This window comes from Gambusia affinis, linkage group LG21 (assembly GCF_019740435.1).
Source record: "Gambusia affinis linkage group LG21, SWU_Gaff_1.0, whole genome shotgun sequence".
Classification (NCBI taxonomy): domain Eukaryota; kingdom Metazoa; phylum Chordata; class Actinopteri; order Cyprinodontiformes; family Poeciliidae; genus Gambusia; species Gambusia affinis.
Window position 1 is genome coordinate 23,510,790 of NC_057888.1, and position 17,900 is coordinate 23,528,689.

Sequence of the window (17,900 nt, forward strand, 5' to 3'; positions counted from 1 at the left end):
CTTTGGACAGACCTGGAGTTTTAGTCGAGGTTGATAAAATTATTAACAGTTCCAAATACCAGACGGTTTTGACAAAACATTGTAGTATCCGACAAGAAGCTGACGATGAAGAGGAATTGAACTCTCAGCATCAACGGGAAAAAAAGCATATACCTGGATCCAGTTACTGAATAGAACCCAGAATCCAGGACATGACAGCAAATCTGATCTCTGACCTGAAAAAGGAAATGCCAAGATGTGGGATTCTAATATTTTTTACCCTGAAAAGACCGATTGATGGAAGGGAATGAAAAGGTGATTTAAAGTATCTTTGCTAATTCAGACCATTTCTAAAAGTAAAGGTGAGGTGAAAAAGGAGGAACTCTGATTAGTGGCTGGGATTCAATGTAACTTTTCAAGTAAGCAGGAGAAACCTGAAGTCCAGGAAATGGAAACATTAAGAGGCTTTAAGGGTAAAGGTAAGTGATGTAAGGAAAATATAATAGCTTAGCACTTCTGAAATATGATTGTAATGTTTGAATATAAGATATAAAACATAAATAAAAGGGTTAGGTTATAATATATATAAATATATATATATATATATATATATATATATATATATATATATATATATATATAAATATATATATATATATATATATATATATATATCCAAATGAAAAATAAATACTTTATACTGCAAACCACAGGGTGAAAATAGCAAAATAAATGATCTTGTTATTATATATTATTTTTCCATGATGGCCTCCCATGATGACATGCCACTGGTTGAGAGCCATCAAAAGAAGAAGAGGTTTTGAAGTGATGCATGTTCTAGAATGTATGCAAGATTTTCAAAGGTTGGGCTCCACTTCGTCTTCTTTCTCAGGGCTAATGCTTGAAAATAAGAGCCATCAACCTCAGTGGGCATGGATGGCACAATGAGTCACTGGGACTGTTAATAGTTTAAAGCATTCACTAACTGCTGAATCATTGTTTTTATTTCTACTGCATAATAATGACAGAGCTTCTCTTGGAGATTAGGAAACATTCAAACATATTTTACCAGACTTAGGAGAACAAGAATTTAACCAATTTATACTTTTAAAATTTCAAATAAAAGTATAAAAGAATGAAAGCATTGTGTTCATAAAACACTAGAGGAAGACTTTTTATACTGACAGGAAGGTTATTCAATGCTATAACTTTACTTGGAGAAAACTGTGACATCAGACCTGACATGGTCACATGTACGCAGCACACAAGTCAGCAAAACTGCTGAGAGAAAGACAGTGGTATGTTCGTAGAGTTAAAACCACAAAGTGTTTAGTCACATCAATGAGCAAAAAACTGGAGTAAATCACATAATGGTAACTCTCTCTGGTGAAAAGTTTGCTGCTGAGCCAACCGGTTCCAGGCGCCGGGCCTTGCAGGGACTGGTGTCCAGACCTTTGCGAATTTGGTGAAGCTTGTGATCTACACAGGGAAGCAACATTATCACCTTTCCCAGTATGACACAGACAGGCAGAGCTAGGGACACCACAAAGCTGGGGGGTAGGTAGAAGCGGTAGGCATCCTCATCCAAGGCCCGTCTCCAGCCAAACAGTAGGCCGTGAATAGTAGCAATGAGAAGGGCGATGTAACCCAGAGTGGTCTGTGGAGAAAAAGAAAAAAAAGAAGACGACTCATGTCAAAAATGGAGGACAGGCCTGAGTTCACCTGTGCACTGATATTGTACAGGACTTTTGGGTCACAATGTCAGCGGGTTGCTGCCTGTGTGGTTTCTTGTTTAGTGTGATGGTCACACTCTTCAGTCAGTAACTCTTTTTATGCACAATTAATTTTTTCATACAAACACAACACTTTAGTTTCAATACAACATATATTAGTTGATTTGGATACATTTATTTTATTATTAAATGTTATACATTTAGTTAACATATGTATTTATATCAACTTAAAGTTAATTTTGTTTTCTTAGTTTTGCTTCTTTGACCTCTTTTATGAGCTCGGATCAGTCAGAACACCGGGCAGACAGAACTGCAGCCTCAGTCTCAGTTAATTGCAGGCCCTTCAAGCTGGTAAGAGAGTTCAGCTCCCTTCTGATCTTTGCTGACTATATTCCACATAAAGTAAATACTAAGATAGCTGAAGATGCCTCCTCATCCAGGACTGTTTTGAGATTACTCAGTGGGAGGTTTTCAAAGAGAGCTCAGATCTAGAGAGCTACACATTTACTCTTCTATCTTATGTGGCGTTCTGCACAAATGCTGTCTTCTTACCCACTAAAACTGCTAAGGTTCCTGATCAGAAGCCGTGAATGGATGGAACTAGTTTCTGCTCAGAGCCCGTGATGCTGCCTACAGGTCATCTGACAAGTTAGCTTACACTAATACCCGAAGAGACCTGAAAAAAGGAATACAGCTGGCAAAGCTTAGGTTCAGGCAGCACATTGAGGAACAATTCATTGATGACCCACAGAACATGTGGAGAGGACTGAGGACTATGGCAGACCATAAGAGCACCAGCCGGTGGCTCAGTGGGGATCCCTCTTTTTCGGATACATTGAACAGTTTCTTCTCTTGATTTAACGCCACTAGTGGCAGAGAAAGCAATCCTCCCATCCAACTAGAGGAGAGACATCAGCCCCTAATCTTGCATCTCAACCAGGTGACTTCTTCTCTGAAGAGATTTAACCCCAACAAAGCTGCACAACCAGATAAGGTATCGGGAAGGACCCAGAAGTCATATGCTGACCAGTTGACAGGGTCATTTTAGACATTTTCAGTCTGTCCCATAAATTTTCCACAGTCCCTGTCTGCCAGCATTTAATACCACTGTCCCGGAGAAGCTGATAGTGAAGCTCCATGTCCTGGGACTTTCATCATCAATGTGTCTTTGGATCAGGAACTTCCTCACCAACTGGCCTCAGGTGGTGAGAATAGGGGACTGAATATCATTCACCTATGACTGTGCAGCCATCCACTCCTCTAACAGGATTCCAAAGTTTGCAATAATACCACTGTAGTGACTTTGATAACAAACAATGATGAGACCCTGTACAGAGAGGAGATCCAGAACCTGTCCCAGTGGTGTTCAGGGAACAACCTGGTGCTTAATACCAGTCAGACCAAGGAGGTCATAAAGGACAACAGGAAGTCCAGGAGGACCCACTTATTAGAATTCAAGGGAAGGTGGTGGAGAGCATAAACAATGTCAAATTCCTGGGCATCCACATCACCTCAGACCTAACCTGATTGCCGAACATCTCTTTTCTGATGAGGAAGGCCAAACAAAGACTATTCTTCCTCAGAAAATTGAAAAGAGCTGGATTCCCTATTCAGTTGCTCAAGAACTTCTACAGAGCCGTGATTAAGAGCATCATCTGCCTCAGCATGACTGTGTGGTACAGCAGTTGCACAATCAAGGACAAAAAGAACATGGCTCTGGTTTGACAACTTCCCAGTGGATCGTGGGGAGTCAGCTACTGAATCTGGATGTAGTGACATACTGCAAAGAAAGGCCAGTTGTATTGCTGCTGATCCAACCTACCCAGGACACAAACTTTACCCCTACCATCAGGAAAATGGTACAGATATGTAAAGTGCACAACCACGTGGCTAAAGAACAGCTTTTTCCCTGTTAGCACCTTCCATCCTCTCTGCCCCTGCATACAAACCCACACCCTTATGCTGCACCCTAAGGACTAATAAAGGCTTTATTTATTTATCACTCATTGTACCACTCCAATTTCATTCAGTTCTAGAAACATAATAACAAATAAAAGTCTTATGTCTAATTAAGATTTGCCTTAATAACATACCAGAGTCAGGTTAATGTAACACACTTCCATCTCACTCATGGTGCAACACAGGATACAAAAACATGCCACTAAGCTCTCTGAGAAACAGTTCCCTCTCCTGCTTTTGTCTGCTTTCAATTTTTTGAAGTACTAGCATAAAAACTTTATTCAACTCCTGGAGGTTCAACAAAATTAATAAAAGGCTAACAAGACTTTGTACGTTTATCTGTCACAAACTCACACATTCAGGTTAAAAATCTAAATCTCAAAGGATTTATTTGACGTAAAGAGTAGAAGATAGTGGACACCATTACATGTGGCTCAAATGTTTTACAGTGCTGAAGTCTGAGTGATGAAAACTGGCAAATATCCTCAGCCTCTTCTTACTCTTCTTCTGTTTTGCCTTCTAACTCCTCTGTCACAGCCTCACACCTCTTCTTCTTCTTCTCTCTGGCTGTTGACTCCATCCAAATCCTTGTGCATTGATTGTCCGAAATTTAACAATGTCTTATCCTTTTGTTATATACATCATATTAGGGCCAGTCCAAGACCAAAAACCCCCTATTTCTGCTGATAATGTGTATTGCTGCAATCAACAGTCAGACAAGACGATCATTCCCACATCTGCAATAAACCTATTGCATCTCTGATAATGCAAGATTATCTTCTAGTCAATGTTGTAATTATTGTATCAAAATATTATACTCATAAATTTGCAGAATGCCCCCTCTCATTCACTGCTCTCACAAACCAACTCCTTGTTCCAAAGGTATCTGAGTAAGATGCAGAACACAAGTGGAACAAAATTGTGCCTTAATGGAAGAGTTTCAGAGAGTAACCCCATGACATGTCTTTTTTTCAAAAGGAGATGCATTCTGTTTTGTAGATTGTTATACATTTGTTGCTGTTGTTTTTTGTAATAACTTTAATTTTCAATAAAACTAATTTCAAACTGTCACATGAATTGCAGGTAATACGCTTCCCCAAAGCCTGTCTGGTGCATGCTTAGCAGAATGTGATAACAGGACCTCAAAGGGGGGAAGAAGGATGAGGTAAATTGTGCTTTAGTGCTTTATCCATCCATCCATCCATTTTCAATTCACTCTTTGTCCCTAATGGGGTCAGGAGGGTTGCTGGTTCCAATCTCCAGCTAACGTTCCGGGCGAGAGGCGGGGTCACCCTGGACAGGTCGCCAGTCTGTCGCAGAGCAACACAAAGACATACAAGACACACAACCATTCACACACACACTCACACCTAGGGAGAATTTAGAGAGACCAATTAACCTGACAGTCATGTTTTTGGACTGTGGGAGGAAGCCGGAGAACCCGGAGAGAACCCACCATGCACAGGGAGAACATGCAAACTCCATGCAGAAAGACCCCGGGCCGGGAATCGAACCCAGGACCTTCTTGCTGCAAGGCAACAGCTCTACCAACTGCACCACTGTGCAGCCCTTAATGCTTTATTTCTATACATTTTACTATCAAACTAAACCATGAAATAAGATGATATTACACAATTTCAGCTTGTCACTGGTGAACAGGCTGAAACTAATGAGCAGATTTTTATTTTGATTTCTCTTGCATACATACATTTCTATCAGACATTTTCCAGCCAATAAATTAAAAACAACATTGCATCAGTAATTGTTGACTCAGTTTAGGCCATTTGAGGTTTTATAATTTATTAATTGAAAATTTAAAAAGGAAAATTTACTGCATCAGTTTAGGACAAATACTATTTGTTATCTTTCAAAATTAATTAATTAACAAAATATTGGGATATGAAACAAAAAGGAACAAAGTACAGCTTATTTTACTTAAATACAAAAACAGATCTGAAACTATGCACCTTTACTTTTTCATCAGACATTACTGATTCTGTAGACACAAGCCATTAACATATCTTGAAAGACAAGTTTGTACCTGGATAAAGCTGAATTCCCGCCAGTTGAGAGAGTTGCTGATAGAAGGAATGGAGGTGATGGCCAGGAGGGACATGAGCCCAAAGCTCATGATCCCAAAGGAAACGTACATCTCCACCCGCCACACTTCCTCCTCGTTCCATGAATTTTCAATATTAGCATGAATCTGTTGGGAAAGGTTGACAATATATTCATCATGTATGTCTGATGGTCCTTATAGATTTGTTAGCAAACTGAACATAAGAGATATTAATGAGATAGGACTAAATAGCACTACAAAGTCCAACAACCAGTTCCACTTGATGATGCCGAAAGGTCCACCATGGTTTCAGCAACCAATCAATCAAATCAAATCAAATCAAATTTTATTAGTATAGCACATTTCAGCAGCAAGGCATTTCAAAGTGCTTTACATCAAATCAAACACAAAAACACAATGCAACATAGAATCAACAATCAAAACACAACATTAAATCAGGTTCCATCATTAAGTTTATAATTGATCACGTTTCAAAACCAACTCTAAACAAGTGGGTTTTTAGTTGAGATTTAAAGGAAGTCAGTGTTTCAGCTGTTTTACAATTTTCCGGAAGTTTGTTCCAGATTTGTGGTGCATAGATGCTGAATGCTGCTTCTCCTCATTTCCCCAGAACCAGAACCAGAACCAGAAGACCTGAGAGTTCTGGAAGGTTGATACAACAGCAGCAGATCTTTAATGTATTGTGGTGCTAAACCATTTAGTGATTTATAAATTAACAGTATTTTAAAGTCAATTCTCTGAGCTACAGGGAGCCAGTGGAGAGACTTTAAAACTGGTGTGATGTGCTCTATCTTCCTGGTTTTAGTCAGAACCTGAGCAGCAGCATTCTGGATCAGCTGCAGCTGTTTGATTGATTTGTTGGACAGACCTGTGAAGACGCTGTTGCAATAATCAATACGACTGAAGATAAACACATGGATGAGTTTCTCTAGATCTGGCTGAGACATCAGCACACTTTAGGATGTTTATCTGAGTCAGACTCCTGAACCTATTAAAATACTTCATCTTCTTTTATTTTCCAGGTACACAGTTCTATTTTATAGCTCAATCAAGTAGCTGTCACCTTCCATGGTTCTAAAAGTGCTGTGCATATCAAACACAATTTAAAGGGGCAGCATTATGTTTTCCAGGCATAAAGCATAATCAAGTAACTCTGTTAACTTCAGTTGTTATAAAAATGCTATATATATGAAATATGCCTTCAGTTTTACTTCTTAATTTAACCATTTAAATTGGGCCTCAGTCTTTAAGACTTCCTTGTGAAACTATGCGTATAGAAGGTCATCACTACATTGCTCCTCAATTGATCCTTTAACAATGTTTTTACCAGTGTTGTACTGAGAAGTAGCTTTCATAATGAGCCCAGTAGCTTTTCAGTTCCACCAGGTGTCTGCTAATTGCTGCTAGTTAGTCTGAAGGAACTGAGTTGGGGAGTGGTGGGGGAGGGCCACGTGAGTCGGAAGCTTAGAAACTGCAGCTCCAAGGAGGAGCTGCGTCTCAAATGTGGCTCTAGGTCCACCCAGGCATTTTGCACAGCTGAATGGTTGCCACAGGAGATTGAAGGATTCCTCAAACATGCATGAAAGATTCAAAGCAACAGTCCAGGTATATTTTAATGAGGAAAACAAAACATACCTTGAGTGAGAGAATAACAATATAACTTGATCTAAAGCTCAAAAATGTCGACTTTATATAATACTGGCCCTTTAAAAGAAATTAGAATTTTACTTTGCAATTTGATGCCTTAAAATGAAGTTTCTGTCTCTTTAAGATGCTCTTTCCATCACTTTGCCTTCAGTGCATAATCACAGCATTTCACCATTAAGCCGTTTACAAACGTTCTTTGGAGAATCAGACTGAAAAATAGTTCATATAATAAGCTCTGCAGATGCAAAGTTTCACCAGGTGTCTGCTTATTGCTGCTGCTGTTAGTCTGGAGGAATTGAGAATTGAGTGGGGAAGACCCAGCGGAGAGCTGCTCTGTAAGGCAGAAACTTGGAAGGTTGAGGACTGGAGCTGTGTGAAAGGTGGTAACAGTCCCACTAGTGCTTGCACAGCAGAATGGTCGCCACTGGCAAATATTTCTCAAACATGTATGAAAGAATCAAAGCAACACTCCGAGTATGTTTTTGAAGATGGAATATTATAACATGATAAAAAGCTAAAAAATAAACACATCTCCTTAATTTGTTTTAATCATGTAAATGAGAATATTATCTTAGGTTAAATAATTCTTTATAAAGCTCTTTCATGACACATGAAACTCTCCCTAAGACATTAACACAAATTACTCCAAGAGCAAGAGCTCAGGTACAAATTTGATTCAGAAATTTATTGATCCCAAAGGCAAACTAAATAGGAGCTCGTCCAACATGCTGCAACCCTGAGTAACACAATTCTAGAAAATGAAAACAACTCTGGTGAAAAAAAATTAACTATGCTTTAAATATGCTATATTTTTCTGAAATACAATTTTAAAAACACACTTCTAACACTCTATTTTGGTATACTTTCTAAAAGTACAATTTTTTTCTCAAATTTACTTTCAATTCTAATTTAATAGATTACTAAAATTATACTTTTAATTATACATTTTGCATGTATTTGTAAAAAAGTCTATTTTAAATGTACATTTTAAAATATATATTGTTTACAGACAATACTTTTCTGAAGTTGTACATCTGATAAAATTTTCAAATAGGTTCTGTGTATCCCAGGTGAAAAATAAATATGCTAAGCATATAAAATTTTAAGGCTACACAGTGGTGCAGTTGATAGAGCTGTTGCCTTGCAGTAAGAAGGTCCTGGGTTCGATTCCCGGCCCGGGGTCTTTCTGCATGGAGTTTGCATGTTCTCCCTGTGCATGGTGGGTTCTCTCCAGGTTCTCCGGCTTCCTCCCACAGTCCAAAAACATGACTGTCAGGTTAATTGGTCTCTAAATTCTCCCTAGGTGTGAGTGTGTGTGTGAATGGTTGTGTGTCCTGTATGTCTCTGTGCTGCCCTGTGACAGACTGGGCAACACAGACAGGATGAACTCCGCCTCTCGCCCGGAACGTAGCTGGAGAGGAACCAGCAACCCTCCTGACCCCATTAGTGACAAGGGTGAACCGAAAATGGATGAATGGATGTTAAAGTTTAGCATGCTTGAGGATACCTGGAGCCAGACTAATCATCAGTGTACTTGAAGTGTGTTATTTTGGAACAACTAATTATGTGTATTTTAATAGTAATTAAAATTCCAAAAGCACAATTTAAAGTATACTAAGTGTACTATCACATAACTTTTTTGGAACAACTAAAGTTATGCTTAAAGTATACGGTTTATACGTACCGGTAATATAAATGTGCTTGATTTTTATATCTTAACTATTTTTGTGATCGAATTACATTTATATTATATTTAGAATGTTTTCTAAGTATATAAGCATTACATATTTTGTAATGTAATGTCACTTATTTCTTAGATTTTTTTTATATTGTTTATTTCCATTAAACTCTTCTTCTAGTTTTTTTTTTGAAGTCTGCTTGGCTGTGAACACAACAGTTTGAGCTCAGTCACATGAAATAAGTCTAAATTCTGCTATAGTTGTTTTTTTCTTTTGATTAGTTTAGTATGATCACTGTATGCTCCAATTCCACTTTTGGTTTATTATAATTGTAATGAAGTACACTTTTCAGGTACTTAATGTCTTTTATTAATCTGCTTTCCCACATTGTACATTACATGCTTCTTACACACTAAAGTACTGTAAACACATCAGGTACCAGAACAAAGAAGGATCAATTACAACACACTTTCCAGGTGAAACAAGTCATATTGTGTATTCAAGAGTATGTGTCCAATATACTATCACAGAACTGTACAAATTATTAATATATTTAAACTTGCTTAAAATTAAACAACTTGCTTAAAATTAGACAACATACTTAAAATTAGCACAATGCAACAATAGGTACACTTTAGAGGAAATGTGAAAAATATTTCACCAAGGACAGAGTATTATTTTAATACAATGTCTCAGTATTCCAGTGTTAGTCCAGACAAATTGACATTTCTCCATCCTAAGAACATTGAGGATCAACAACAGAACATTCCCATGAACTGCACCACTGCACTTTACAGAAACCTACAAAAAAGACCAATAGAGCAATTAAACAGAGAAGAAACTTGCATTTTAAAGAGAAAAACAGCAAGCAATTTTAGGATGTTGTGGACTCACTATTTATGTGGCATCATCAGAACTAGTGTGATGATGATTGATACATGACGCCTGGGGTGAAAAAGCATTTCTGGGTAACGGCAAATAATGGCACCCCCATTCACACTTTTGGATGGAGGTTGGTGACTGTCTGTTGCAATGGACGTCAGTTTCAGTGGGACTTTCTAATAGCTTCTGTGTCTACCTATTTTGGGTGCAAATTTTTTGTGTGCTTTTAGGTTATTAGTACATGTTGCTAATAGCTGCTTAATAGATGCTGTGTCTTTTGATACATACCCCTGTAAACTTGGTGGTCCTGGTCATCGGACTTGGTGTGAGGCTACCATCAGGTTCCAGTGCATCCCCTTGGATGTACCCAGAACCTGGCAAACCTCGGTCTTTGCTCACTACTAGCTGGCATCGGCAGGTTTTTGATGCAATTCATTCCCTTTCACACCTGGGCATTAAAGCTTCCATAAAAGCTGGTAGGGGCAAAGTTTGTCTGGCCGGGACTCCATAAAGTTGTACGGACATGTTCCTGTTTGGCGTGCCAGCGTGCCAAGGTGCAACGGCACACTAAGGCTCCACTGGAGCACTTTCCTGTTCCACAACAGAAGTTTGAACATGGGCATGTGGACTTAGTGGAGCCGCTTCCACCTTCCAGAAGTTTTACCTATCTCCTGACGATGGTGGACAGAACTACTTGGTGGCCAGAGGCAGTTCCGCTATCATCAACCACTTCGGTTGATGTGGCTCGGGCATTTATCTCCTCCTGAGTGTCCCAGTTTGGTGTGCCATTGGACTTGACCTCTGGCAGAGGTCCCCAGTTCACATCAGAGTTGTGGACTGCAGAAAACCTTGGGGTTCAACTCCACCATTCTGCTGCCTAACATCCGCAGGCCAATGGGCTTTATGACAGGTTCCACCGCACAATGACGGCTGCATTGTGGACCTCGTTGGTGGATAATAGCTGCATAGATTGCCAGCCTTGGGTTTTGTTGGTCCTGCATTCGGCTCCAAAATATGACCTGCGGTTTTCTTCAGCTGAGTTTGGTCCTGGGTCAGCCTTTGAGGGAAACAGGGGAATTTCTTCCAGGTCCAGAAATTCCCCTGGTACTCTCAAAGGCTGGCGACTTCCTGTTTGGCTTTCCAGCGTGCCAAGGTGCAACGGCACACAAAGGCTCCACTGGAGCACTTTCCTGTTCCACAAAAGAAGTTTGAAAATGTGCATGTGGACTTCTACTCCCCTGGGTATTGGTGGAGTTCAGGGTAATGAGGAGAGTATTTTGGTGGACCATTTGAAGCTAGCTCATGTGCTACCAGGGGACCCAGTTGAGTTGGCTCAGCCGCCTCACCGTGATATTCCCCCAGTTTCTTTACCCACTCTTCCGGGTCGTCCCCTTACAGCTGGTTTGTCCCCCTCGGGTGGACAGTTTGGTAGCAGTCGATCCGGAGAGTCTCTTTCAATTTCAACCCGTTCCTGTTAAGAGAAGCCGTGGTGGCCGACTCATTAAACTCCCTAGTTTTTACCTTTAGGTATTTCAATTGTTTTCTTTCTTGCTGCTGTAAAAAGAGCTTCTGTGTTTTATTTAAAAAACTGAAAACAACAGATCACATTCGGACAGATGTAAAACTGAAGATACCTGCTACATTTAGTATTAAGGATAAATATTGTTTTTACTGCAGAACCTCTATCAGTAAACTGTCAATGTTTTGAGGCATGAACACATTATTTACTACATTGTTAAACATAACATCCAGTTTCACTAGAAGGATTGTTAATTTATTTTTTATTCTTTGCCATTTTAACAAAATAGTAAAAAATTATTAAGCCACCTAAATAAGCATACTTCACTAGCCTAAAGTGTGAACTGAGATGTAATTTAAAACATGCTGAAATTTCAGGACATTTAATAGTTTACTTTTAAAGTAAGCTTTAAGTGAATTTAAGAAAATTCTTCTTTTGAGCATATCATTTAAAATATACACAAAATATCTTTAAAAGCATATTGTTTCATTGGTACACATGAGCAAATACATATTTTGTTCACTTAAAGTATACTTTTATTTAATATATTTCTTAAAAGTGTATTTTACTACAATTATATTTAAGTGTGTTTAAAGTTATAACCTCAACTCCTCAGCTTGATTACAACTTTCAGTAAAATTTGATGCCTCTTTCCAATACATACCTCAATTTTTACAAAAAGTCCCATTCAAAGTGGTTGAGATCCGTCTTACCTGTCTTACTATACCAAAAGACCCAGAGCTTATATTCAAACTAAACTTTGCAGAGTTTATGTCAGGATTAAAGCAAAACATTGAGTTGTGGAAAACTTTACCCCTGTCAATGATTGGACACATTAATTCAGTCAAAATGATCTCCCTACCTAGAGGTGGTTGTATTTATGTCAAAATTGTCCTATTTTTCTTAAGCAGCCTTCTTTAAAGACTTGGACACAGTCATTCAATCCTACATATGGAATGGAAAAAATTCTAGGATTTCTAGAGTGCATTTACAGAAGCTGAGGGAGGAGGGAGGGCTGGGCCTACCTGTATTTAAACACTATTATTGGCTGCCAACATCAGAGCTCTAATGTTCTGGCAGCAGGGGTTCCCGGGTAGCCCAGCGGTCAATACTCCTTTGTGGCTCAAGATGGAATCCAAACTGGTGAATAATTCCTCCCTACCAGATATGTTGTTTGCCTGCCTTGTAAAACCAGAAACCTATCGAAATCTGAACTTTGTGTTAAAACACGAAGTAAGAATCCTAAATCAGATCAGGAGTACCAAATACATCAGCACAGACGCCGTTATATTTTAACCACAGTTTTTTTGCCTCCTTGGCAGGACAAAGCTTATCACAACATGAGGGAAAAATATACACAAAATATCTTTGATGTCAATTAAGGACATGTATATTGGCAACAAGTCTGTGTCATTCAGCCTATTGAAAGAAAAATACAATCTGCCCATTCACATTTCTTTCAACACCTTGGCTGAAATCCTGTCCATAAAAGTAATGAACAGAATCGGTGACAAAGGGCAGCCCTGGCAGAGTCCAACTCTCACCGGAAACGAGCCCAACTTAATGCCAGCAATGCGGACCAGACTCTGACACCGGTTGTGCAGGGACCTGACAGCCTGTATCAAGGAGCCCGCACCCCATACTCCTAGAGAACCCCCCACAGCGCTCCCCGAGGGACACGGTCGAACGCCTTCTCCAAGTCCACAAAACACATGTAGACTGGTTGGGCGAACTCCCATGCACCCTCCAGGACCCTGCTGAGGGTGTAGAGCTGGTCCAGTGTTCCACGACAAGGACAAAAACCACACTGCTCTTCCTGATTCCGAGGTTAGGGTTAGGGTTAGACCTTGCCAGGGAGGCTTAAGAGTGCGACCCCCCTGTAATTGGAGCACACCCTCTGGTCCCCCTTTTTGCACAGGGAGACCACCACCCCAGTCTGCCAATCCAGGGGAACTGCCCCCGATGTCCATGTGATATTGCAGAGTCGTGTTAGCCAACACAACCCTACAACATCCAGAGCCTTAAGGAACTCCGGGCGGATCTCATCCACCCCCTGGGCCCTGCCACCGAGGAGCTTTTTGACCACCTCGGCGACCTCGACCCCAGAGATTGGAGAGCCCAACCCAGAGCCCCCGGGCTCAGCTTCTGCAATGGAAGGCATGTTGGTGGGATTGAGGAGGTCCTCGAAGTATTCTGCCCACCGGCCCAAAATATCCCGAGTTGAAGTCAGCAGCACACCATCCCCACTATAGACAGTGTTGGTGCTGTACTGCTTCCCCCTCCTGAGACGCCGGATGGTTGACCAGAATCGCCTCGAAGCCATACTGAAGTCTTTCTCCATGGCCTCTCCAAACTCCTCCCCCGCCCGAGTTTATGCCTCAGCAAAGTTTCTACCCGAGGTTTTACCCAAGCCGCATGCCGCTTCGCCCACCGGTACCCATCAGCTGCTTCCGGAGTCCCACAGGCCATAAAGGTCCGATAGGACTCCTTCTTCAGCCTGACAGCTTCCCTCACTGAAAGTGTCCACCAATGGGTTCGAGGGTTGCCACAACGAGAGGCACCGACAACCTTGCGGCCACAGCTCAGATACCACTAGGTAGTGGTCAGTGGACAGCTCCGCACCTCTCTTCACCCGAGTGTCCAAGACATATGGCCGCAGATCTGATGAAACGATGACAAAGTTGATCATCGAACTGCGGCCTAGGGTGTCCTGGTGCCAAGTGCACATATGGACACCCTTATGCTTGAACATGGTGTTCGTTATGGACAATCCATGACGAGCACAGAAGTCCAACGACAGAACACCACTTGAGTTCATTCAGCCCGTAAGCACAAACAACAGTCAGGTCCCGTCCCACCACCCATAGGCGGAGGGAGGCTATCCTCCCATAAATACCTAAAGTCTGCAAATACTTAAAATTGCCTGTTTTAATTTTTTAAACTCTAAATATATATGAATATGCATTAATACATAATGAAAACTGTGTTAGCATTTACACAGAAGCTAATATCTATAATCTTCTTATCTCTGCTCTCTGGTGTCCAGCCAATCAGTGCCAAGGAAAATAAATGGGGCTCCTGGATTGGCTAATTTGCAAATAACCAGCTGATACCATGTCAAATGGCATTGTGTTTGGCATTGCACCTACTCAAGCTGCATTTTCTTTAGAATATCTTAGACATGTTCTATGAACAAAATCTGTGAATAAGAGATTTTTCACCAATAAATTAGAGTTAGATGTGTGATCTCTCAGGTATTGAAAATGGGCCGACAATCGGCCGACAGCTCTAAGATGGTGTAGTGTGAACTGGAGATTACACTGAGGAAATGAGGAAGGGAGGGTCAGTGGAGAGCAGCGGAGTTGAGCCTTTTTTCATAAATGATGTTGATAGTTTTAATTTTTGGTACGATTAATCGATTTATCGTTCATTGTGACAGGCCTAGTCAGACGTGCCTCCACATAGACTTTGAATGTAAACCAGATGCGCCTGACACCCGAAACGCCAGGTGTAGAGCACAATGTCAAGAGCCTGCATTCAAAGTGCACACACATTGAACTTGAAGCGTCAGACACATTTTCAACATGCGTAGCACCATAAAAGAGTTAGACAAAAATGTCATGTTCTCCAAAAAAAGTTCACCTTACTTGGCCATCTTTTCATTACTAACCTGCTGGTAGGCGGTGTTGAGTAGCAGGTACCTCTCAGACTTTCTCAGGGGCAGAGAGAGGCTGTAGAGAATGTGAACAGCAGCCAGGAAAAAGCTGATCAGACCCAGTTGTTTCCTGCTCTGTAGCCAGCTTTCCAACCAATGAGGGAACTGCTTGTACTTGGTTCCATAGTAAAGCTGGTGTGCTGCAGCCAGCTGACCAGCCAGGTACACCAGGGCCAAGAGAGTGATGGCAACAGTGGGCAAGGTGTGATTCACTATCTCTATGGGAATCTTATAGAAGTCACTCTGCTTGTGCTTCACATATGGGTGAATTATATCACGTACAAAAGAATAACCAAAAAAGAAGATGGAGAGGGCAACAGCAGCAAGGACAGGGCCCTTCCAACCAGGGAATAACTGGACAGGGATGTTCTCGATGTAACGGGACAAAGACAGCGGGCCCATATCTACAGGCTGGAAGTTGAGCTGGCGTGCTAATTCCATGATCAGCTGGCGAGCCTCTATTGAGTCACTGCAGATGAACACCTATACAGCCAGGGTCGGAGCAAGAAACGCAGGTTAAAAGTGAAGGAAGAAGGCAAAGAGTTAAGCTGATAACGATCTGTGTGCTAAACTGTCTTGCATTCCATGAGTTTAGGAGCTTTTTTCCATCACAATCAGAACTTATTACTAGGATCAATACATGTTATGTTCCATTTCTTTCCTATACAGGGAGACAAATTTCTCAGTCTTATGAAAGTGGAGGATGACAACAATATTCATACTTCATGCAAAGATAAAAGAAAAAAAACAACAGTGTTAAGAGATCTTGAGAATGGATGGATGACATTCAGTTGTACCTGGGTGCTGGCATCTTTTGGGTAGCTCTGCTGCATGGCCCAGGCAGAGATGATGTTGAAGCCTTTAACCACGACAGAGTCTGGCAGCAGTGAAGCAAGATACTCAGCATTTGATTCTGGATACTGGTTGACTCTCCGATTGTTACTCACATCAACAAGGACTTTTCCTAGAAAACAACCAACCAAACTATTTTGAGTTTCTGTCATCAAGTCCCATAATTATAAGCGGTTTTGGGCTTGTTTTCTAAAGTTGCTTGTAAATTTAATGAGTCGCAGGATGCGATTTTCGGGCTCGTTTTTGAAGTTGCTTATTTAGGTTTTGAAACAAGTATGGAGGAATTTTTCTGCCATAATCCAAGAGCACACATGTTCAGTCTGAGAACAGGATTTCATGTATGTTGTTCTCAAAACTTTTAATACTTTTGCTTACATTTTCATTTTAAAAGCAGTACTTCATGTCTTTCTTCTCAAATGCTTGTACTCAAAACTTCTCCTCACGCTCACACTGCCAGATGTTTTTGTTCATATCGATGGACTACTGATATGAGATCTTGGGGGATAACATTTCACAAGTAAGATGAACATCCATCCATCCATCTTCTTCCGCTTATCCAGGGTCGGGTCGAGGGGGTAGCAGCTTCAGAAGGGAGGCCCAGACTTCCCTCTCCCCAGCCTCTTCTTCCAGCTCCTCCGGAGGAATCCCAAGGCGATCCCAGGCCAGCCGAGAGACATAGTCCCTCCAGTGTGTCCTGGGTCTTCCCCGGGGCCTCCTCCCGGTGGGACGTGCCCGGAACACCTCACCAGGGAGGCGTCCAGGAGACATCCTGACCAGATGCCCGAGCCACCTCAACTGGCTCCTTTCGACGTGATGGAGCAGCGGCTCTACTCTGAGTCCCTCCCAGATGACTGAGCTTCTCACCCTATCTCTAAGGGAGAGCCCAGACACCCTACGGAGAAAACCCATTTCGGCCGCTTGTATCCGTGATCTCGTTCTTTCGGTCATGACCCAAAGTTCATGACCATAGATGAGGGTGGGACGTAGATCAACCTGTAAATCGAGAGCTTCGCTTTTTGGCTCAGCTCTCTCTTCACCACGACGGACCGGTACAGCGCCCGCTTGACGGCAGACGCTGCACCGATCCACCTGTTGATCTCCCGCTCCCTTCTTCCCCCATTCGTGAACAAGATCCCAAGACACTTGAACTCCTCCACTTGGGGCAGGACCCCAAGTGGAGGAGCCTTGAGGAGGGATTGAGGAGGTCCTCGAAGTATTCTGCCCACCGACCCACAACATCCCAAGTTGAGGTCAGCAGCACACTATCCCCACTGTAAACAGTCTTGGTGCCGTACTGCTTTCCCCCCCAAGATGCCGGATGGTGGACCAGAATCACCTCGAAGCCATACGGAAGTCTTTCTCCATGGCCTCGCCAAACTCCCCCCCCGCCCGAGTTTATGCCTCAGCAAAGTTTCTACCCGAGTTCTGACAGCTTCCCTCACCGAAGGTGTCCACCAATGGGTTCGAGGGTTGCCGCCACGACAGGCACCGACAACCTCGCGGCCACAGCTCCGATGAGCCGCCTCGACAATGGAGGCACGGAACATGATCCACTCAGACTCTATGTCACCCACCTCCCCCGGGACGTGTTCGAAGTTCTGCCGGAGGTGGGAGTTAAAGTTCCGTTTCACAGGGGATTCCGCCAGACGTTCCCAGCAGAGCCTCACAACATGCTTGGGCTTGCCAGGTCTGACCGGCATGCTCCCCCACCAGCGGAGCCAACTCACCACCAGGTAGTGGTCAGTGGACAGCTTCGCACCTCTCTTCACCCGAGTGTCCAAGACATACGGCCGCAGACAAAGTCGATCATCAAACTGTGGCCTAGGGTGTCCTGGTGCCAAGTGCACATATGGAC

The 17,900-nt window shown here is 42.0% G+C and overlaps 1 protein-coding gene across 1 annotated transcript in view; it reads right to left on the minus strand.

The window, feature by feature from the left end:
* Positions 1-944: 944 nt before the first annotated feature.
* The window catches only part of steap2 (STEAP family member 2, metalloreductase), a 30,774-nt gene continuing 13,818 nt past the window's right edge, over positions 945-17,900 (minus strand). Inside the window, exons 3-6 of the mRNA XM_044104789.1 lie at positions 15,991-16,157; positions 15,149-15,676; positions 5,713-5,877; positions 945-1,636 (exon numbers count right to left, since the gene is read on the minus strand). Coding sequence (XP_043960724.1) covers positions 1,343-1,636; positions 5,713-5,877; positions 15,149-15,676; positions 15,991-16,157 — 1,154 coding nt within the window. The 3' untranslated portion in view covers positions 945-1,342. The remainder of the gene's footprint in view (positions 1,637-5,712; positions 5,878-15,148; positions 15,677-15,990; positions 16,158-17,900) is intronic.